This window comes from Silurus meridionalis, chromosome 9, assembly GCF_014805685.1.
Source record: "Silurus meridionalis isolate SWU-2019-XX chromosome 9, ASM1480568v1, whole genome shotgun sequence".
Taxonomy (NCBI): domain Eukaryota; kingdom Metazoa; phylum Chordata; class Actinopteri; order Siluriformes; family Siluridae; genus Silurus; species Silurus meridionalis.
In genome coordinates, this window is record NC_060892.1 from 18,928,318 (window position 1) to 18,952,682 (window position 24,365).

Genomic DNA, 24,365 nt, shown 5'->3' on the forward strand with positions numbered 1-24,365 from the left:
TGTTGTCTCATATATGTTTGCAAAGTGTTAAATTAGGTTAAGAGTGTGCAAATCTTTGCAGGCAGGGATCAAGTATAGTTCTTATCTCTTATTTGGTGTGGTATAAATTACATATACTAGTTATTGCTGTGATGTTACTTGTAATATTCATCTTTTTTTGAATGGTCAAATTACATTTTATAGGTAACATTATGACGAGCTTGATGGTAGGAAGATTTTCATTACAATCATTTGGCACAAATCCATAGTTTCCTACAGTTGAGAGCAGAAGCAGAAACAAGGCAGGTAGCTGAGGGTTAAAGGCTTTGTTTAAGGGCCCATCAGGGGGTCAGCGTGATTTGAACTCACCATCTTTCACCACTGGCTCAGAATCTTAATCACTGATCCAGCGCTGCACTGCCTGGGTTTCTATATGTATGTGAGAATGGAAGTGGCATAGTGAGTGAGTTTACATTCATTTAGTGTTTTATTCATGTAAATAAATATAATGTTTAGAACTGACACAATTTGTAATTTATAAAAATATATCTTCAATTTATATATATATATATATATATATATATATATATATATATATATATATATATATATATATATATGATTAACCATATATACACATGTAATTAGGTTTTATAAGTTTACTGTATATTAAACTGATTGTTGCAGTCTTCAAACTTAATGTTGTAATGTCCTCTGTGTCTGTTAATTTATGAATTTTCTGTGTCTAAGTGTGATTCTTTTAGGTTTACAGCTTACTGGAGGACAGGGCTTAGGTAAGGTGAAACAAGAATTGCAACAACATAACTTTTAAAATTAGCTACATTTTGCTAAATAACTGGAAAACCATGCAATTTTTTTTCCATAGAGCACATGGTTTTATTTTTTGTCTTGCAGAAAAATGTGCAAAAATATAGCTGTATTGTATATTTTCTCAGGGTGAAAGATGGGCAGGTATTAAATTTAAATAACAATACAGTTTATATCTCATTCCAAAGAATAGAATTAAAATACAGTGGTTCTGATCTGTACCATGTATCATAAGGGTTTTTTGTGCAAAAAAAGAAGGTCAGATAAAACCAAAAAGTGAAAGGAAAGGACGTGTGTTTGTTGTGTATGAACAGGATTTGATATATAACAATTATATATATATATATATATATATATATATATATATATATATATATATATATATATATAAAACAAACATCCGAAATAAAAAAAAAAACATCCGAAAAAACTTTTATTTAGTTTCTCCATTTTTTTAGTTCAGTTTCTCCAAAAAGAAAGCCTTTGTGCAAAACCATGTTTATTGCCTTGTATAGAAATATGCATGGCCACAACAGAAACACAGAAACCATCTGGAAACACTTAGCCACCCACTTTTTGCCCCAATGTTAGAACAAGGCACCATTTTGTTTTCAGGGTGCATTCAGGGAGTTTATTCTTGAAAGTAGAGTGACACCTAAAGGCTGTAGCCTTTCTTCCCGTCTGTGTCATGCACTTGACTTAGTGATTCATTCAAGGACATGCTGATTTTGGGGTGGGGGGTAGAGAAAGTGATGAGTTTTTAGTTATTTTACTGTAGGCTTACATGATATTGCCAAGCGCTGCTGCCTACTGGGCCTCGAATTCCCTCCTTAATGAGCCGCCTCAGGCTGGCCCGGGGAAAAGCGGAAGTTGCACGTCAAAACTTCGTACCCGCTGATTGGCCGTGGGGTAGAGGTTATACTGATTCGCCATCCAATCAGATCTCGACGGTGGTTATCGTCGTATGACTCCCGGTGCACTTTCGCCCGTATATACTGGTGTAATAAAAAACTACTCACACAGGAGGACGAGCGGCCTGTGACAGAATGATTTGAGGTTTTAGGAGTCTCCAAAGTAAAATTTATTTGAAACATTTTTACCCCTCCTAAATGAAAGACTTTTTTTGGTGTAACAGTAGAAACGACGCACACTCGTTGCCAGGCAGACAGCTTTTTTTTTGTTTTGTGTTTTCTTTTTGTTTTTTTTTAGTGAGAGCGGCAAACACAAGGAACTTTGCAGCGCCAGGCCTCGTGCAGTGACAGTAAACTTCATCCGGACTGTCATCGATTCCTAATCACCGGGATTCCAGCAACACAAACATGTGAGCTTCATGCCAGTTAGAGCCCTGCTGAAAAAAAGAAAGAGAAAATACTTTCCTTTGAACACTCCGGGTTTCCTTTTCAGTTTCTCTTTACATTTCATCACCTGCAAATATGCAGCAGTGCAAGAAAGAGACTCGACCAGGAATCACTTCCATCCGGGACTTTTCTCCATTACAGAGGAGTAATGACAATACACCACTCTGCTTGTGTTCTTTACGTGCCACGCGCACAACTATATACATCCACACAAAATTATACAAACCCTACACACAACTATATACACCTACAAACAATTATGCGAACCTTACACACAACTATATACACCTACACACAATTATACCCACCCTACACACAACTACATACACCTACACACAATTATACATATACTAAACAGTAGCCAACCAAGAAAGTCATTGTTCACTGTCTTCCTCCTTCCTTTCACAACTATTCCTTATGGGAGTTTATCTTTTGGCATCGTTGTGCATCACCCGATGAAAGTTTTTTCTCCCGATGCCGTGCAGCTCAGAACAAAAGTGAGGTGCGTTTTTTCGTTTCCGTTCGGAAAATTTCATTGGTCTAATGTTATCAGGTTCAGTTTTTTGGCTTGAAGTTTGTGAAACCGGTAAAAAACCCAGGAAAAATTCATAAATTAGCCGCTTCGTTGTTGAAGCTGCAGGGTTCAAAACGTGGGAAAAAAGTAGCGCTTATAGTCCGAAAAATACGGTACATACAATTATACCCACCCTACAAACAACTATATACACATACAAACAATTATACCCACCCTACACACAACTACATACACCTACACACAATTATACGAACCCTACAAACAACTATATAACAGAAAGTGTGACAAGAAAGCATTCCCCACACCATTACACCACCTCCACCAGGCTGGACTGTTCACACAAGGTAGGTTGTGTTCATGCATACATGCAGTTGCATTCTCTGTTAACCTCTCAACCAGGCATTTCCTCCCTCTGAACTGCTGCTCACTGGATGGTTTAATTCACTTTTCTGCACCATTCAGAGTAAACTGGATATTGTTTTCAGCAACATTGTTGTTGCTGAAAAATACACAATTATACGGACCCTACACACAACTATATACACCTACACACAATTATATGAACCCTACACACAACTATATACACCTACATACAATTATACCCACCCTACACTCAACTCTACACATCTACACAAAACTATACACACGTACACACAACTATAAACACCTACACACCACTATACACACAAACACAAAACACCCTACATACAACTACACACCCCACATAAAACTATTTACACCCCACACAAACTATACACACCCCACAAGAATCTATATAGACCCTGCACACAACTATACACACCCACACAAATCTATGCACACCTACACAAAACTCTACAATAAACTATATATGCCTACACAAAACTATATAGATCCTTTGCAGAATTAAAACAATTACTCACCTATACAAAAGTATGCACACCTACACAAAACTATATGGACTCTTGCCAAAATTATATAAACCTTAACAAAACTGTAAATCTCATATAAAATATATACATCTAAATACATCTATACACACCCTACACAAAACTATACAAAGCTCACAAAAACAATCCACGCCACACAAAATAAAATGCATCGCCTTATACAAAATTTTACATCCTACACACAACTACACACACCAACAAAAACTATACAAACAACTATTGTATGCATACCTACACACAACTATAAATACCTACACCAAATTCTACACTCCTCATGCACACTATATACATTTAAACAAAGCTATACACACAAACACAAATCTATACAAAGCCCACTTAAAACTATATACACCTACACAAAAAAATATACATCCTACACACAAACCTGAATACACCTAATGCACAATTAAATACACCAAAACCAAACTATATACACCCTACACTAAACTAAATACACCACACAAAACTATACAGCCCAAAAACTTTATGCACCCTGCACAAAACTATACACATTTTTCACAAGAACATTTTTTGCGACAAATTCTATGCTTCATATATTCCAGCTTGTGAGGAAGTTTGATAAATGTCCCTAGATCAAGGGCCCAACCACCTCAGTGAGAAATTAGAAAAAAAAGGCCAAGTATTATAAAAAAATACAAAATAAATGTAAAAACAAGTGTATCATTAAAATACACACATTGAGCATTTTATTAGGAATACTGGGTAGGGCTTCAGCTGTTCGTGGCATGGATTCCACAAGACATTGGAAACATCCATTTGAGATTCTGCTCCATGTTGACATGATTGCATCATGCAGTTCATGCCGATTTTTCAGGTGCAATTTCATGCTGCAAATCTCCGTTCATCCGCGTCCCAAAAGTGTTCTATTGGATTCAGAGTCGGTGACTCGGAAGGCAACTGAAGAACAACAAACTTATTGTCCTGCTCACAAAACCAGTTGGGAGTGACTTTTGCTTTGTAACATGATGCATTATAATGCTAGAAGTAACAATTAGAAGATGGTAAATTGTGCCAATGAAGGGATGCACATGGTCAGAACCAAGAAAGTGTGACAAGAAAGCATTCCCCACACCATTACACCTCCTCCACCAGGCTGGACTGTTCACACAAGGTAGGTTGTGTTCATGCATACATGCAGTTGCTGCCAAATTCTGCATCCTACCACCTGTGTGCCTCAGCAGAAATCAAGATCTTATAGTAGTTATAGCCTATATGCCTGAAGGATTGACGTGATTTCTGTGATGCTTTTCTGCTCACCAAAATTATATAGAGTGCTTATCTGAGTTACAAGTCTTACATTGTCTGTTAACCTCTCAACCAGCCATTTCCTCCCTCTGAACTGCTGCTCACTGGATGGTTTAATTCACTTCACAGCATCATTCAGAGTAAACTAGACATTGTTGTGTCTGAAAAATCCCAGGAGATCAGCGATTGTAAAAATATACAAAGCAGCCTGTCTGGCACCTGTGATGTGAGCATTACATTAAGCCTCTTACATTAAGCAATACATTGCACTGCTGTCACATGATTGTCACATGATTTTCACATGATAAGATCATTGCATAAACAATGAGTGGGTGTACAGGTGTTCCAAAAAAATATTCCACTAGCTATTATTATTTTTTATTATTAACTGGTTGTGTTTGCCATTTTAATTCATCTTTTTACTAAACCTAGGATTTCAAATGTATTTTTCTCTTCTGGGAGTGGTTTGGAGTGTGTTCATTTGCATGAATGATTGTGTGGTCAGGTCAAACAAGATGCTATAGAGTTCCTTATAGCCTGCAAAAAAAATTTTGTGGAGAGAAATTTAGAATCCGGGCATATTTCAATTCCCCACCATTGATTAGATTTGAATAGGAAATTACACAGATTACAGTTTCCTTTCACTTTTTTTGGTCCTGTACATCTGCCAAACAAATGGAAATTATGATTAATAATTAAGAAGCATTGTCACCACTCCGCAGCTCTCATATGTAACTTTCTTACTTTGGTAAAAAATTTATTGTTGTCCCCTAAAATGTTTGCTTTTGTTCTTCTGTGTTTTTCAAGCTCTCAGTTTTGGCAATTCTGAATATTTGAACAAAAAATCGAGGCTGAATTTTTTATCACATTTTATTAACAGACAACTCTAGAACTGATAATCTAATATTCCAATCTCTCTGCTATTTTATTTGCTGGAATAAATAATTGAGCATATTATATGAGCCAGAAAATGTGACATTATGTTGAAATATGGCCATTATGGGGCTGAAAGTTGGGTAGAAAATGCATCTAATTGAAAACGGAGCAACACTTAAAAAAAAAAAAATGGTTCCAGAAAAATCATGACAGTTCGTCAACAATATGAATTATTGCTTTCATTTTCGAAAGCAAATTCATTTCGTTTGGGGAGGGGGGTGATTATTTGAAAGCATTTCTCTTCGTTTAACGAAATTGTGTATTTTCATTTCAGAGGTGAATAGAAAAGTGAAAATCTGAGCATGCCAGAACAAAAATAGCTAATCAGTGTTAAAATGTTAAGATTGGAGTTTTTCCACAGAGTCTTTAGAAATGAGCCAACAAACAGTCTGTGTAATTTATGAAAGCACCCGGAATAGGATATCGGTTTTGTCTAGAGAGAGCAGCATTATCATAACACAAAGGCTATGTCAGCATAGATGTGCTTGAGTATGTGTGTGTGTTAGGTTGGTAGGTTGAATGCACATGAATATAAATGTATGTCTAAGCATTTTACATTTCTATATATAATGGGAGGATGAATGAGCAGTACAAGCCTCAGACTATGATGAATGAAAAAAACCTATAGATCATATATCTAAAATGATTAATAATGAAGCTTTTATATACAGGCCATCATACTGACACTGTATTCAGTCGAAGGATGAACAGCAAATGTACTGCGGTGAACTTTTAAACTCGATAAACACAACAAACTCAGCCAGAAGTTTTAAGTAAGACAAAACAGCGGTATTAGGCAGCTAGGGGACAGTTGACTATCTACAAAAAAACCACTATCAATTAATAATGTTGTTTTCAGACATCTCAGACCAAATGCCTGGTACCAAACGACAAAAAAAGCAGCCTCAAAGCACGTTCGTTGTGAAACAATGTTCTGCGTGAGACAAACCACACAGGAATTTCCATTTACGGCTTATGGGACAAGAGCGCCGAGTCCGAGTCTCAACCTTTTACTGCATGCCTTTGTGCACACTTTTATATTCACAACATCTAAAGGGAAGAAAGAATTCAATCCAAGCAGAAAGCTGTTAAAAAAGCTGACATTGATACAAGTGCTATAAGACAAACTCTACAGCAATTGATCAGTTTGACAGTTGCAAGACACACATACTTTCTAAAAAAAGGAGTTGCAAGTAAAACACACTACAAAAAAATCTAAACATAAAGCCACATTATGAATGTTGTAATGAAGGTCCTTTTTAATGCAAATCAAAAAAAAAAGCTAATGATTTTTGATACATGGATAATAACATTCAAAGCAGTCGAGTTTTCAGTGCACACCCAAACCGAAGTGTTCGACATAATCTCCACGATGACTTACTACTGTCTGTGCTTCCGCTCTGGGATTTTGAGGAGGTGATTGTCATTTGTCTTTTGCACACGACACGAAGAAACGTGCACGTGGATGTGATATACAAAAATGAAATCAAAAACCCATCTGAACAGACCACATGAAAAGATAAAAGCTTGACTCCATAAACATTTTTTAAAAATAGCAAAATATATATATAAAAAAATAATTTGTCCTTTTTTTTTTTAGCTAAAATGGAAAAGAAATTAGAGAAAAACATGACAGCCTGAACCAAATTTTTTTACATTTTTTGTTGTATTTTCTTTTGTCTTTGTGAATGGTTTAAAAGTCTTTGTATGTGTGTGTGTGTGTGTGTGTGTGTGTGTGTGTGTGTGTGTGTGTGTGTGTGTGTGTGTGTGTGATTTAGACATCTGCATAAGCTCAAACTATATGTTTCCCCCTTGTCAAAGACACTCTGCAGAAAAATCCTTGACTGCCATACAAAGAAGTATAAAGAAAAAAGACAAAAAAAATTCAGCTCAGGCAAACAGAGAGCTTTGCACTTGCTGATTTTTAAACAGGCATGGATACATTACTATGTGTGTCTGACGTGGAACTTTAGTCCTTTTGCCAGAATGGTTAGATTATAAAAAAAAACAACAACAAAATAAAACAGAAACAAATGCTAGTCGCAGGAGTCACTACATACCTGTCATCACATTAAAGTAGTGTAATGGTTGTGCAGCTTGATGGCCAAGAGGTTCGAAGCTGTCGGATCGGACTGACAAGGATTCACAGTTTGTGTTATGGAGTACAGCAAAACAGAAATATGTCAAACGTGATTATCTCATTCGTGGCAAGTGTTTGTGTGTATGTGCACGAGAGCAAGACTGGGAGGGCTTTTTTGGAGGACATGTAGGGAGAGTGGACGAGTGAAAGAAAATATATATACATTATTAACTTTATCACGTGTTTCCCAGTTTCTTAGGGACTTATTATTCTGTGTTGCTTTAATGAATAACTAGAAAGGACAGACGAGTCGAGTGATTTATGGAGTGAGAGAGCGGAGACCACCACCATCTGGTTTAGCCCAGTACTACATCATAACACAGCCCCGGTCCTGGCGTCCGATTAAGAAACTACACACAGCAGCCCTTGAAGTCCTCATTCTGCCTCGAACTCTACACATTTCTCTCTCACACACCTTTTTTTTTATTTATGCACGTTTTTGTTTTGCAAAGCTGGCTTTGCAGCAGCATGGAGTGCGCGAACAGCAGCGTTATCACTTTATTAGCCAATATTCCTTTCTGTTTTGTGTCTTGTGGTAGTTCTTTTTGCTGACATGAACTGTCCTGCTTTGTACATCAGTGAAAGAAAGAAAAAAAAAAAGAGATAATTTCTACACATTCTCTGACACTGTGCTAAATCTATCTCTTCTTGTACCCTTTTTATTTATTCTTAGGCCAGCATTGCTCCATTTTATGCCCTTTCTTTCTTTTCTTTTTGTTGCTTCATAGGCCATGGCATTGGACTTGATCACTCTTGGTACCCCCTTTTTTTTAGCTTGTCCTAGGCACCCTTCGTGCCCTTTTCTTCTTTTTTTTCCTTTTTCTATTTTTATACCTCATTGTGTTGTTCTCTTTGCCGATACGAACTGCCCCGCTTTCTAAATGATCAGAACGGCCTTCTCATTCAAATTCTCTGGCACTGCACTAAATCTCTTCTTACCCTTTTTAGTTATTCCTAGGCCAACCTTTTTACGCCCTTTTTTGTTGTTGTTGTTGTTTGTTTGTTTCTTGTGTCGTTCTGTTCGCCGAAACGAGTTTGCCCTGCTTTTCGTATGATTGGAATGGCCGTCTGAATTCAATTCCCTAGGCCTGCCCCAAATCTCATTTCTTCCCCTGTTTGCTTCCTCCTAGGACAGCCTCCCCTCCCTTTTTCGGCCATTTTTGTTTCTTGCCGCGCCATTTCGCTTTTTCGAATGTGTCGTCCTACTTTTTATATGCCTGCAATGCCCATCTCATTCAAATTCCCTGCCACTATACCAAACCTTCCTTTCTGTACTTTGTAACCCCTCCATAGACAAACATTCCTTATTTTTTATTTTTTCCCTTTTTTTTCCCATTGACCTCTGTTTCCTGCGATGTCCTGTTGGCTAATATGAGTTGTTTTGATTTTCAAATCATCAAAATGGACGTCTCATTCAAATTTTCTGACACCGAAAAAAGAAAGTTCTCGTTTACCTCTGTTTTTTAGCAGACTGGAAGAAAGGTGCATCGTCTAAAACCTGCCACAGTCCGCTTTCACCTGTCACTGGGCGCGTTTTTTTTTTTTTTGCCAAAGTCAGTCGTTTCAATGAGTGAAAGCAGTCTTGGGTTGTGCAGCTATCCTCGTCTTTCAAAATTGCAGCGAGAACCGAGCTCTTTTGGGGGAGGTGAGGCAATATCGGAGGTTGTCAAGTCCATTTACAGAGCAGAATGATTTGTGCTTGCATTCTCTTTTTCTCTCTTTCATTTCTTGGAGAGGAGCAATAGGTGGTGAATAGGGAGGTAAAGGGGAGCCTCAATGCACAATGGGGGTTTTTTAGCCATTTGCTGCTATTCTTTTTAGCAAACTCAAAGGCGTGCTAAGACGTCTTGCTCTGCGTCGTCCACGGCAAATAACCACAGAGGTTTTTTGTCGCTATCCAAGCTAGCAGAAAAGACTAATCCTGAATTAATTAAACTGATAATGCTGCTGCAACAAATGAAGACTGATGTTTGCTTCTGTAATGACTTTTCTTGGGCCCTTATAAATTGCTGTGCCATTCCACCATAATGCGAAGATTAATTTGAGAATTCGTTCCACCATTGCTGTTTTTCAATAGTCGTCCCAGTGACTGCTGGCTATAAAATGGCTACATTCATGCCTAAAGGCTACTTACCCTTATTAACGTTTGGCACTGCATTCAAAAATTTGGACATTTTTTATAATACCCACCCTACAGCAAAAACATTTTTCATTTGCTTCCCAGGAATTGACAGAAGCGAGTAGAAAAAAAAAAACTCCGCACAAGGAGCACACAGTAAGATTCTCATTAAATGTTTTGGAAACACAAGCTCCCTATTGATGTTTCCTGTCATTTTGGGTCAGTTCATACTTTGTAACACAAAACCCATTTGCAGTTGTTTTTCAGCCTCTTTGATATTTCCCAAGGACCCTGCCAACTGCTCACCAAATGTCCCGCGCGCCATTGCATGTCCAATCTGTAGATGACAGCTTAACTATTTCTTTCGCTCGGCCCGGGGGTCTCCTGTGGTCGCTAAGGGCTGTGTAAGCCGCAGGATTTGACGGCAAACACGTCGGACGAGAAACTTTGCTGGTGAGTCTGGCAAATGTTTATCAACACACTCCGAGGTTATGCCTTGTGATAATCTCGTTCAAAAACGTCTTGCCCCTTTGGAGCTGATTGAGTGGGAACGGTGGTATGCGCCGAAGCAGCTGTTTCTGTCTTTGTTAAAAGGAAGATGCCGAAAGCTGGGTGCAATGAATCCCACACCTGTAACATGTCATTTAGAGTCTGTCATCATGAATCGGCCTCATTAATCATGTTCGCAAAACCATTAATCTTGCTTCTGAGTGCAAAAGCAACCGCTGAAAGAGATACGGAGAAAGATCTCTTTATTAGACTTCTTGTGTGGAATTTACGGTATTATTATTATTATTATTATTATTATTATTATTATTATTATTATTATTATAAAACCAAACTCATTAACTGTGTTTGAAAATCCAATAATATTTATAAAATAAGTGTGAGATTATTGCTGAGAAAGCCACAATTAATCATTTTGTTGAATTCTGTTGTTGTTTTGATTATTATTATTATTATTATTGTTTTTGTTGTTGTGTTATTATTATTATTATTATTATTATTATTATTATTTATTTTCTCCTTCTTCTTCTTTTTTTTAGAGTTAAATATTATTATTAATTTCACTATTTTAATAAAAAAAAACAATCAAATTTGTTATTGTTGTTATTATTATTATTGATATCATTATTGTCATTCGCCCCCCCATGTATTACGAATATAATAATTGTTTCATATCTACACCCATATTTTCAGCAGCAAAGACCAGATCGCAGTGATCGAAATCATTCAGGTTAAATGAACACTTACAGCGTACACTGATGGCCGTAATTGCCTAGTGTACCTCGGAGAACTGTTTAACACTGTAGGTATTATATTAACTCAGCTAATTTTCAGTGTACCAACAGTGAAAGAGAATCACCTCACTATTGCTGGGAAGCATTTCTGTAGGGTTTTTTTTTATTTTTATAATGGCATCATGGTCTATGAGCTTTTTTTTTTTTTTTTGCCAGAACAATAATCCTAGAAAAAACTCTTTGCCAAAGGATTATTACTACACCGAGGACTTGACCCTGAAGGTTTACAGAAAGAAAGAAAAAAAAACAGCTTTTAGGGCATACCTGCTCAAAAGGACAAAGCCAAAGTATGTCACTGTTTCATCTCGGACACTGGTAAATGCAATAAAGTGCAATAAATTGGTCAGATGCATTAAAGTCAGTGTTTGTGTAGCAGCCTATCTGAGTCAGTGGTCTTACATTGCCTTCATTACTCCTGGCAACTAATGAAGTTAGATCCTCCACTCCTTCACTTTATTGTCTCTTCTCTTTCGTGAATGTGGGGAAACAGCTAAAAGGGGGGAGAGTAATATTGCTGTGGCTGGGTAAATATTTCCCTTCATAATTCAAACCTTATCTCGACTCCCATAACAAAGTAATCTCTGCTTGGCGGTTCAGAAGGAAAACAGAAGGGTCCTGTCTCTGAAGTAATAAAGCCATGTTTGGTGTGGTTCACTACATGTCACTGTTTGTCCTCTGGTATCGAATGAACAGTGAAAACTTCCTAAAAGCTTGCCAGTACATTGGTATTTGTTATCTGTTAAAAATATATATATATATATATATATATATATATATATATATATATATATATATATATATATATATATATATATATATAAAATTAATTTTAGCACAAATTTTATTAACGCACGATTAAAGCAATTCTGTTAGAGTTTTCATTAAACAAATAATTAATGAATATAACAGAGGCTTTCAACGCAACTAACATTTATTCACGACGCCATTTCTTTACTCAGATATAAAAAATAAATAAAACAACTCATCCAAACATTTGTTTTACTGATGAACCAAGTCTCAAATCGAGCACCAAAATCCGCCATGATGCACACATCCGGCAATTAAAACCGTCCGTGTGGAAACAAAGCAAACGTTTCCTTTGATGTCCTGATAATTTTTTGTCATTTAAACCACATAATATCAAAAAATATTTTATTAGATGCACTCTCATCTGAAAATGTAACCAGTAAGGAAATTGCTCAGTGCAAAGAAAGAGAAGTAATGGGAACCTGGTATTTCAATGTTTTTTTTGTTTCATGTGTCTAATAGACATGAACAAGTTTGTTAAAAAACATCTATAATCTTTGAAACATGTCTAGTATTCATGTTCTATGTTGAGTATGGTTTCACAATTATAAACATGCATTTGCATAAAGTATCCATATTTGTCCTTTAGAAAAGTATACATTTATATATTTAACAATTTGAATTAAATTATTCCTGATTAAATATTTGAATCGATTGATAGCTCGGTATATACACACACATGCAAGTTCAAGTCCACGGTGCAGATGGTCATCTTATAAACTTCTTGTAATCCTCAAAGACGTTGGTGGCCTGTTATCCTCCAGGGGAAAAACAAGGACTTAAGAGGAATAACAAATATCTCGGTATGGTTCCCTCCACACATCAGGCCGTCATGACCCTTCTCAAGACCCACAAAGGCTAGCAGGAAGTGGGCACACGAGGAGTTGGCCCTCAGCACTCAGGTGACCAGGAAATGCCTGGCCAGTGTTTGAGACCATCTGTCCACCACGGTGGAGCTGAGTAACAGCAGAGCTGCTTGGACACATAATGAGAGCTGTGTTCAGCTCATTTACTTTGTGATTTTCTGGCAGCCGAGGCCCCCGATTCTGTTGGAAAAGCTGTCAGATGGGATATATCAATCGGCAAAAAAAAAAAAAAAGAAGGAAAACGAGAGAAATATGGAAGCATGTAATTACAACCTGCTCCTTGTTACCAAACATTAAGTTGAAAAAGCATGTTTGCTTTTAAGTGTCAACGAAGAACAATCCGGAGGCACTGTTTAGTTTCGGACAATAATTACTTACTAACAAAATGCGTGGGGAATACGTTGTGCTGGATTTCATGGCGTGCCACTTTTTCATGCTGTAACTAAACAACGGCAACTGGAGCAGTATGATGCTAGTACGCCTTGGAGAGCATAGGATGAGTTGACCTTCAGGCTTTTTTTTTTTGGGTTTGATTTTATAATTTTAGACATCACCTGTCACTGTGTCCGAAGAGGCTTTAGCCACTACCCAGAAGTGCCATCCCTGCTGTGCACAACATCAAACCATTTGAAGTTCTTTTGATGTCTGGATGGAAAAAAAAAGGCCGCCAACACTTTTTATTAAACAACATATCCGCTGATACTCGGCTGATGGCTTGAGCAGTTCGGGGAAAACAATCCCTGTAGCCAGTCCTCAAAGGTTAGAAGAGAAGACTGCTGGTGGATGGAACTTGCAGCTGGGATGTTCTCAAGTTCGCTCTGTGTTCTTGTACTATTTTTTTGTTCTGCACTTACACCATATTCTTTTTCTCTCTGCTTTGTTTCTTTCCAGTGTCTCTGTGTGGGGTGTAGCAGCCCATGACCCGTCCTCGTCCCTGTGGCTCTCGCAGCAAGACATCTCACGGTTGGACACGGCTGACCGTGTCTCCCAAACACCCTGTCTGAGAGGGTCAGGGGAGGGGAGTTTGTTTTTACTGGACTTCTGGGAGGCTGAGAATGAGTCAAATGGGGTCAAAGGGAATATGAGTCAATTCTGTATCAAGACCTGCATAGCTGAACATCTGGACAAAAGTACAGCTGGATCAAATGATTTGTTTTGCCTTTGCACGGAATGTGTGGGATATACAGTGTTGTATAGCGTTTTGAACTGGATAATGTTTTGTGAAGGTTTTCTTTGAAATAAACCATTTCAATTCAGTTTTACTTAAAACAAATGTTTTAACAATAGACATTGCCTATTGCCTGTTTGACAAAAATCCGGATGTAGATTTAGATGCCTAATTAAAGCAAGGCTTTATGAATGATATGAGTATGAAATCTTTGTAAAAACTCGAAAAGGAATTTCTATTTCATCATAAAGGTGCAGAAGCGGAGAAGACAACCGTTACTGTTTTGAAAGGATGCCCAGTATGCTCATATTGAGAATGGGGATCCTGAGACAAGCACAATGATTACAAAGCCAGGCAAATGGTATGTCATTTCTTAAACAGATGTGTGCAGCCATGTTCCTGAATTTTCCAGCAGGTCTCTGCCGGCATTCCCTGGTATCGCAATCAGGATTTTAAACTCCTCTCTCGGTGCCTTGATCAGACCTTGTGCTATTTTTACCGACCCAAGAGGCTCTTGAGCGGTTTTTCTTTGATTGCAAAAGAAAGTGTGCTTCTCTCTCGACCTGCCTGATATCCTCCCTAAACTGCAGGCCAAGCTGAACTAATCTTTACCTCAGCCTATTAGAAAATCTTGCATCCGTGTTAAACATTGTTTGTGTGATCGATGAAATGGATACTGTTATATATACCAAATGTCTGAAGCGTCTGTAAGGACATCAAGTCATAAAACTTTCGTTTTTTTCCCGCAAGGCTGTTTTTTATGATGTCTTAGTTGTCGGCTTAATTGATATGGCAGACTATCTGCCCATACGGCTGGAGACACGAGGGCATAAAAGATAGCTGCCTGGGTGCTCGAATGGAGACAGAATCTTTTTTTGATGCGATGTGAAGCCACCTGACTGTCTGGGTGCATTCGCAGCTATTGAACACTTGACCATGTGTTCATTTTTTTTTTTTTTTTTCGCTTCCGAGCACGTCCATAATACATTCAGAAACTCTTTTCATAAGAGTGTTATTTATGACTTCTTTATTCACAACGTTCCCCAGAGCTTTTGACTCAAACCCTGGCTAGATTTGGAGTAGCAGCAGGAAGGGATTTTCTTTTTTGAAGAAGGATGAGATCAGTTTAATCAGCGGAGGCCTTATGAATCATTTTTCTCAAATTCAAACACAACCTTGCTCACCAATATGAGGTGAATTTTCATATGTGAAAGTGAGTCTTCTTTTACGTATAAAAAATGTTTATTTGTAAAAGGTGTGCGTTTTTAAGTTGCGGTATTTACTATGATCTCTCTAAACAATGTGCTTGAACTGGTCATGAACTAAAAGTCCATGCTATACAGTATAGAAGAAAAGAGCGGAAAGAATAAAGCAGTGAGGAAAGACTCAGTTCTGATCCATTTAGACTGATTCTTGCTTATGCAGATAAAAATAGAATAAAGAAAATTATCGAATGAAATGCTATTTTTTCCCATAATACTGTATTTCTGACTAATTTAATAACTACTTAAAAACATACACACACAGTACATATCCACCAGTTATTTCAAACTTTAAGTAGAAACTTTTGCCTTGAGAAACTCATAAAAATAAAAAGCAACAAGAAAAAAAGAAATCAAACCCTCATAAAGCAAACTCATAAAGAACCCCTAAGGACTGCATATTTAGTGATCGCTAATGACAGTGTTGTAAGAAATACAGGCACGGGGAATTTTAAGAGGACATTAAGAAAGGTTGCGGGGGAAAGAGCAATTTTTCCCCCGTGGAAACATGAAAACATGTTTTTGGACGCTCTGTCCAGCAGCCCTAACGCTTTTCGGCATAAATCCATCAGCATCAGACGGATCTGCAGAACTCAAATCCAGCCAGAGCGTTACGGCAAAACCACAAGTGTAGAACGGGAAGCGGCTTTGTCCTTGCTCTGGGTTTGAACCCATTTTAACTCATTAAATCCATTGACGGGCTGGCAAATAACCTGACATTAGCCAGGTTAATACAGTGTTAACAAGCGAGTCATTTCACCGAGCGTCGTTCATTCCCCGACATCTGAGGCAAGACTTTGTATACAATGGGCCTCATTTATGGGCCATTTAGTCAAATTGTGTGTAAATATGTTTTCAAACCTCAGTAAAAATTCCCAGCAGATTCCCCACCAGCTAATTTTCTTTGTACATGCACTTGCACGCACTGATAATTGGCAATCTCCAATAAAGAGCAAAGTGTGTTTAGCACGTTAGTGATACCCGCAAAAATCCAAAAATCTGCTTACAGAGAAATGAAAGCAAGTAAAGGATGACTGGAGCACCATATAGATGCTGCCTGCACTAAATCCAGCAATTCACCTCAGCAACTGCAGTCTTTCAACCAACCATAGGCACAGACGACCTCTCACTTGTATATGGGACGTATGGATGGTAAGATTCACAGATTCGTAAAAAATAATTTATTTCTATATAATAATTAGTAGATGCGCTATACTTTTATTATTTAGAAAGTGACCAATCATTTGTGACCAATATTTGATATGTAGATTGATTTCTCCTCGTATCACAGGGGCGTGTCCTGAGATTCACATAGAATACAGATTATCATGGCAGAGGTAGAGCTGCATTTTCCAAGAGACAGAACAGGAAAAGTGCTTCTGGTAATCTGTTTTCCTGTTTGTAAAAGGGCCATGACAAGTCAGAAAGCACTTGAATAAATGTATGATTTGTTGTCCGTCTGAACCAAAGAAATAAAAGTGGACTACCATATTGAATTGCAAAACATCGTATTATTACCATTGAATCGTATCACGTTGAATCGAATTGAAATCGGATCCCACTGCATCATGATAGGGTGAATCGAATCACATCACATTGGTGGCTGCTTCATATGTATCTTTAACGTATCGTATTGTCGGCTATGCATCAAAATGCGTGTCGCATCGGCCTCAGTTATGAAGATGCACATCCCTAATGGGAGGCTTTACTTTGATTCTAATTGAATAACTAGTCCTATTTCTTCTGGACTGCTTGCGCTCAAGTCATTCACAACTTGATGTGATTATGCCTTTCGATCGAATTTCATGTTAGTGAGTCTCCTCACACAAACTCAGTTCCTCAAGGAGGACACGTTTTTTTTTTTTCCTTCAACTGGATTTTTACAAATACCACATTTCAAAAAAGTAACTGCTCCTGTTTGTATTCAGCTTGATAAACGAGGCCTAATAAAATAATCCAGCTTCTGACTCAATATACAGTATATAACAAGAAGTTTTTTTTTTTGTTGTTGTTGAATTGAAGTCCTTCACTGAACTCAAAAATTGAATTAAGGTTGAAAATCCTCCCAAGGTATACGCCTGTGCAATATTTTAGTCCCGACCTTCGGATGACATGAAGGCAGAAAAGAAATAAGAGGTCCGATGGCATGTAGAGTGAACGCGTCTAAATCGTCCGCAGGCAGCTATCAACCAGAAGGATTCCTTTAAAATCCTTTTGCCTCTGACTCTTCGAATGGTAAAAGATGACAGGCGGCTAAATTTGTAATACCAGAGAGCTATATTTACCAAACCGATTTCATGCTAGGCTACTGCACTGTCCATGTCATCACAAATTTCTGGATCTCTTGGCCTTACCGCAGCGCTAATATTGCCTACCCGAGGTAAGAATTCCGATGTGAGTCATGCCACGCTGCATGATTAGAGCCAGCTGAGGAGTGTTCAGCCTATATATGAGAGGCTATGCTGAGCTATGACATACAATCTGGACTTTCATTTATTAGGCTGTGAATACATTAAACAGAAGAAAGAAATACTTCATTGTGGACCTGCTGGTCAGCAAGACCTCTGCTCTGCAGCGGAATGAGGTCACAGACCCACCTGTTGAAGTAAATCGGCTTCTCAATGTCCCGAATCTCTGCTTGGCACTCTTGAACCGAAGCCCAAAAAGCTTGAAATCTTCTGACACTGAGCAGAGCTTAACCTAATTTTTGACTTCCAGTGGAGGCTGGCCAGACGTGCTGATTGGCATGAGGTCCAAAAGACAGCTGGGGCAGTGATAAGTACCAAAGAGTGAGCTCATGTAAGTGGAAAGAATAAATATTAGAAAGTCCCACTGATTGAAGACTATGGAAGTTTCATCCATCCTCAATAACAGCTTTATCCTGGTCAAGGTCATAGTTGAGTCGGAGCCTCAGTCCATCGCAGGGAATCGTGGATAAGCATTTATACCTGGGGTCACACTTATTTGCATAGTCATAACACCTACCTGGCAGGTTTCTGGGAGGAAACTGGAGAACCCCAGCACAATCCGAAGCACAATAGGCACAATAAGAACATATATATGTTTGCACAGACCTGTTTTATTTCAGAGTTTTTAACTACATGGCTTCTCATTTTTGGATGAACAAAATCATCAAAAGTCAAATGTCAAGTCCTAAAGCTACCTGGAGGATATCTGATATGAGTTAAAAGGGGTAAAAAAAGTGAAACCGGATAAAAAACAAGAGAAAAACGGTATAATTGTAGACAAAATGATAGGAGGGGTGGGATTTTTGGATCGTTAGGGGCGCTTTGCTTTCTAAAAGAGCCTACTTGAAACCCTCTCTGAAAAAGAATTTCTCTGTTGTAAGGATCGACAATTAACCTTTAAGGGGTTCCCTAGTGGGACACCATGAAACCTTTTTTTTTTTCCAAGTGCTTCTTTTGATAGGAATTCTTAAAGAATTTTTGGGTTCTTGTTGCAGGTTTGGTGAAACAAGAGCACCATCCGAGCCTATTAAAATAAATTATTTTTAGGCAAGATTTTTTTTTGAAAATGTGAGCCCCTTTTCAGAGACAACAGCCAAAAGCCTGTCTGATTCACAGCATCTGAAGCGAGCTCATTTGCCTAGCATATTTTTTGACCTTTCAATTGTGTGAAAGTGTCAGATATGAGCAAAAATATTCACAGAGGAGGAACAGAGGTCTAAGCACGGAGCAAAGGTTTAAACCCTGGATATATACTGTTTATTTGTGCTTCACGCTGACCTTCTGGTGCCCTTCTTAAGATTAGAATTGTTCTGAAATCAAGAGCACACACTGACAGCCCTTATTGCGTACCGTTAGGTGAACAGAGGTAAGCAGGCCAGGCCGACGCCAAAAACCATCAGAAAATAACTGGACTCAGCATAGTGTGGCTTTGGAAACAAGGTGAGAAGCATCTGGAGTTGATTTCCATTAACAGGATCAGTACAAAACAAGTTTTCTATATGAAAAGGGATACAAAAAACTAAAATACTGAAGATCTTGTTTCCTCCAAGCTCTATGAAACTTTCCAGAACAAGTAGCGTTCTTTGTTGAATATGAATTACAATTTGACCCGTCAAAATAGTTATTCTGCAGTGTAATTAATCACACACAGAAGAAAAGAAGTCAGACCGGATTCAATAGGTTTGCATTACTGTTTTTGTCACTTAAATAATTGAGTACTTCAGCTCCCCAGGCCTCTGGAGATTATCCAATCAGTATGAGGCTTGAACATCTTTTCACACAGGCTATTTGTGATCTCTAGATCAATTCTTGCACGTGGGTCAACATCAGGTAACCGTCCTTTGAGTCTCGCGATATCTTGACAGAATGAAGAATGGGAGACTGGAGGGCAACGTTAGAGCACTTTGTCAATGGATCAATCCGCTTCCATTTGGTTAAGCGTCCCTCAAGATGACTCTTGAGCCAGAGGTAACCACGCAGAAATACACCCTTGGAAAAACAGCGAGCACTTCTAATTAGGCAAATTCAGTAAAAGTAAGCCTCCAGTGCATTGGCATGCTACATCAAGGTAGGAGAGTGATAGAGTCTGTCTGGTCTCTGAGTGAGCAGACAGCTGTTTGTTCCCTGAGCTCAGCAGTAGACTAATGGGCAGAGCAGCCCTGTCTGATGTCTCTGAGCCTGGCTGGAGGGGATATATCGATAATCTCCATGAGGATGTCTCAATCCCCACGAGAACTCCCAGACCAGTCCTCTCGGAATGCTTGGTCTTTCTACTCTGACACTGTCGCACCATTGTGAAAGAGCAGTGGGGCTCCTTCCTGCCTTTTGAAGCGCCCCAAGCGGTAGCAAGAAAGAGGAAGGGAGTGATCCCACTCGGGCAGATCTGAGCCCCAGCTGCGTCAGAAGTGCTAATTCGCCCCCTAGATGGAGCTTGTGACTTTGGGATTCTTCCTGGTTCAGGGCACACAGGCAAGCTTTAAGCTATCGCTTTTATTGAGAGCGCAGCACACGCATGTAGCTATTCCTGTAGATCTATTATCTCAACACAATCAGGAGATGGTCTGTGGGGCAGTCGCTCGAGTTCCATAACGGCTGTCAACCTGTTTTTAGAACTAAGAGTTGAGGGCTCTTTTTAAGGTAAACCTAAATCTCAAATATTATAATTATTACATGAAGGTTTGATCAAACTTTATGTAAATGTACAATTGTTCACCTAATAGTAGAAGAAAATGTATGAAACGGCGAATTTATTAAAATAACAGGCAACTGTGAACGACTTAATAAATTGTGATTGTAATAGCAAAATGTTTGTTATGATGCACAAATCTGCGTAAAGTTTGTAATGACAAACCTTTTCAGGATTGAGAATGGTGTTTAAGTTATGAAGAGAAGGTATCTGTTTGTTTTTTTTTGTCTTCATAAAGTGAGTTTGCACTGTTTGAAAAACAGGATTAAACACATTTTTTTAATAAGTTTTTTGATTGGCATTTATACAGTGTGTGATAACTCAGACATCGTCTGATAGCCATAGTATTAAAAAGACCTGAAAGTGGGTCACCGGCAAGAACCTACATAGAGTCCACACTCCAGTGCAGGTGAAACTAGCTCGGTTCCCACTAGCTGACCATGCTGGGTGACAAGGATTTAACACCAGAGAGCAGGGGAATAGTCCTCAAGTTTCTGAGTCAGTTCCTAAGAAAGCAGTGCCATTGTTCAAGGAAGAATTTCAAGGTCATGACTCTACAGCACCACACTTGACAGATAGGAGAAGGAAGAGATGTAAAGGGGGAGGGGAAGGCAAGAAAAAAGAAGGTTGGCAGCCTGAAAATGAGTGCACTAGTGTAAATAAGGGACAGGATCACATCTATTCCCCTGACCTTGAGTCGGGGCATGACACGACAAGGTTACCGAGGTTGCTCTTCGGAGTTTCACATGAGACACGGAAGCGTGGATTTGTGCAGGTTTGAGTGTATGCGCGGTTGTTTCGAAATTCTAAAACTATCTCATGTTGCATTAAGATTAAAAAGAAAGCCCAAAGCAAAAAGTTTTGATTTAGTGAACAGAAATGAGACAAAAACGGCTTTACGATAAATAAAACATCTCAAAAAAATATAGAACGACAAGTTTTTTTTATTGCTGTTAAACTTAAAAATCATTATCTAGAATGAACATGAATGAAATCCAGGCAAAGGGAAATGTTGGATAGGGGGAAAAAAAACAAAAAAACAAATAGGCATCTTAGCATAAAGTTGTCGCCATGTTCATTAAAAAAAGAACTGCTGAAGGACGTAACCAAAAATATCCCGCATTAGCATTTTTTTTTTTTATTAAATTTTTTTTACGGGATACAATCTACCTGAAAATTAGCTCACAGGAGCTTTTTCACATTGAAATTCTAACGCTACCTACTGTCATACGGAGCATTCTAATTACTCACTAACCTCAATTTAGAAGCCATTAACACATTCCTGGTTGTGCTTAAGTCTTGGCACGCCACAATCTGCACTGGTACTTGCATACAGGCTTTGAGAAAATACATGGCATAGCTGCTAAAACACAAACATGGCAGCTTAGCAAAGACCTACAGTACTCATTCTCATGCCTTTAATATATCACAAAAAAAAAATATATAATAATAACTTAACATACAAAAAAACAAACAAAAAATACAATTGCACAAAATCAATATATGTTTTTCAAATTTGATGTTAGTGCATGTAAATGAAAACATTTCCAATCGAATAAATAGTATAAATAAATTCAAGTATTTCTGATGTGCAATGATTTCCTTTTAGTCAGTTAAAAAACAAAACAAAAAAAAAAACAAGTTTAAAGGACTATGTACAGGCCATACACAAGTGAACGCTATTAGCTGCAGCAATGCATAATTCTTTTGTCTCTTTCGTCCCAGAGGTGTGTAATCAGAAGACCTGTCCTTCATTCTGGCTCCTCTAAATTCTTTTTACTACTACGTACTGTGGCAAAATGTAATAAAATCGTTGAAGAAAAACAGCACCAGCCATTGGCAAACATAGCAAGCGGCGAAAAAGAAAAACAGCGTCGTGTGTTATCTTTCTTCGACGGCGAGCATACGTACGATTCCCGTTCCATTTACTTTTTACTGACACATTCACGCTGTTATTGAGTGTTTTGCAAGTCCGTGACATGAATCCATAATGGTGAATCGTATATTTTACAGTTTAATAAAGGGGAATAATTTTACAAGAGACCATTATTTTTTTTTATATACCCGAGATCCAGGGGCACAAGCCGAACTCAAGGGAGGGACTGTCTAATTGTCTGCCTCTGTTGCGCCAACGACTACATATAAAAATGCGGACTGGCAAAATCCCCTTTCGCATGCTTCCAGAGTTAGCATGTCCCCAACGGGTGGGGGTTTAGCTGAAGGATCTGTGCCCCTCTTCTCCCCAGGAGGCGGCGAGGGCCCAGGGTGGATTAGAAGTTGCCCATGCGGGTGGTGAAAAGACTGCGAGAGGCCACGTTCCGGCTTGAGCTGGAGGAAGGCCACTTGATGATAAACTGGGAGGTCACTGGCACCAGATACCTAGACACACAGAGAGAAGGGAAACAGGGACAGGGGGAAAGACAGGAGATGTAGAAACCGGATTAGAGTTGCAAAAGGTCACACGGGGAGATCAGGCCGTGTTAGCAATCTGACAACATAAAGCAAACCCGCCCTTTAGCTCAATACTGTCCAACCCAACACGTTCCCTGTCTTCCTGCTGATCCCTTTGTGTAAATGCCGTCTGTTTTTAATGATGAGTGACATTTTGCATCTTCACTCGGGGCAGCTGAACAAGCCTCGGGTTAATAGACTGGCGGGGGGACGTTGTTTCACATCAGCGCTGCTTACGTCTATCTAACAGGGGAAGAGTGTCCGAAAGTGGATACTGGCTCAGATAATTAGGGCCTGAATTGAGACGTGGAGGTGAAACAATTGAGACAGGATATGACCCACATAGGAGAGCTGTTCGGAACTCATCACGGGTTGTTAATGAGGACATTTAAATTATTTGTTCATTAAAAGTATGTGAAAGCTAACACACTGCTTTGCTCTAACCAAATGACCTACACCTGGTTAGTGCAATATGACAGGACTGAAAAAAAAAAAAAATATCTGTAACAGTAACTGTAAAATAACCCTTGGGCTTGTCACTGTATCATGGTACTCGTGACAGTCTTCCTTGTATAATATCCCCAGGACAAATTAGCCATGCTGCTTCTTCTAAGTATACTAAAAAAGATTTGCTCTGAGGGCTTCTGCTGCATTGGCACCATACCCAGGAGACTTGTGAAAAGTCAAATTAACTTCATTTAGTTCAGGAAGAATGCCCTTGAAACTGCTCAAGAGTACTGGTAGTGCTTGTCAAGCAGATATTTTAGAATGTAGATTAACGACTGTACGTCCAGCCCGTTCACCAATGCGCAGTAATAAATGAGGGGGTATATTTCTATCAAGCACAAATATCAACATACACAACATACCTAAATGTCAATACTTTAGAATATGACCGGTTGGCTCAATCCATGATTTTGCTAAGACAAATAATACAATTAAAATGTGTGCCAGATGTTTTTAAAAAAAGTGTGATTTTTGTTACATTTCTGGACCAAAATCCGTTATTTTCAAAAAGGTTCACAAATATTTTTCAAGCCCAACGGTTCCATTTCCCATATAAATCTCTGACAAAGGTGTCTGTTTAAGGATGCATGTAACACGGCTCCGTGACTCAGAATCCAATCAGGCTGCTGGCAATATTTAATTGGACCTCTATAATGCTTCCACCAGGTCCTTGGCTTTTGATCACTGAGTAGTTCTTAGGAAAACCTGCCAGTGAAAACCCCCTGAGAGCCAGCAGCTGTCTAACTGTATTATTATTAT

General features: G+C 38.6%; 1 protein-coding gene across 1 annotated transcript in view; it reads right to left on the reverse strand.

Moving 5' to 3' along the window:
* Positions 1–21,574: 21,574 nt before the first annotated feature.
* The window catches only part of ttll7 (tubulin tyrosine ligase-like family, member 7), a 56,070-nt gene continuing 53,279 nt past the window's right edge, over positions 21,575–24,365 (reverse strand). The window contains exon 21 of the mRNA XM_046857848.1: positions 21,575–23,027. Coding sequence (XP_046713804.1) covers positions 22,919–23,027 — 109 coding nt within the window. The 3' untranslated portion in view covers positions 21,575–22,918. The remainder of the gene's footprint in view (positions 23,028–24,365) is intronic.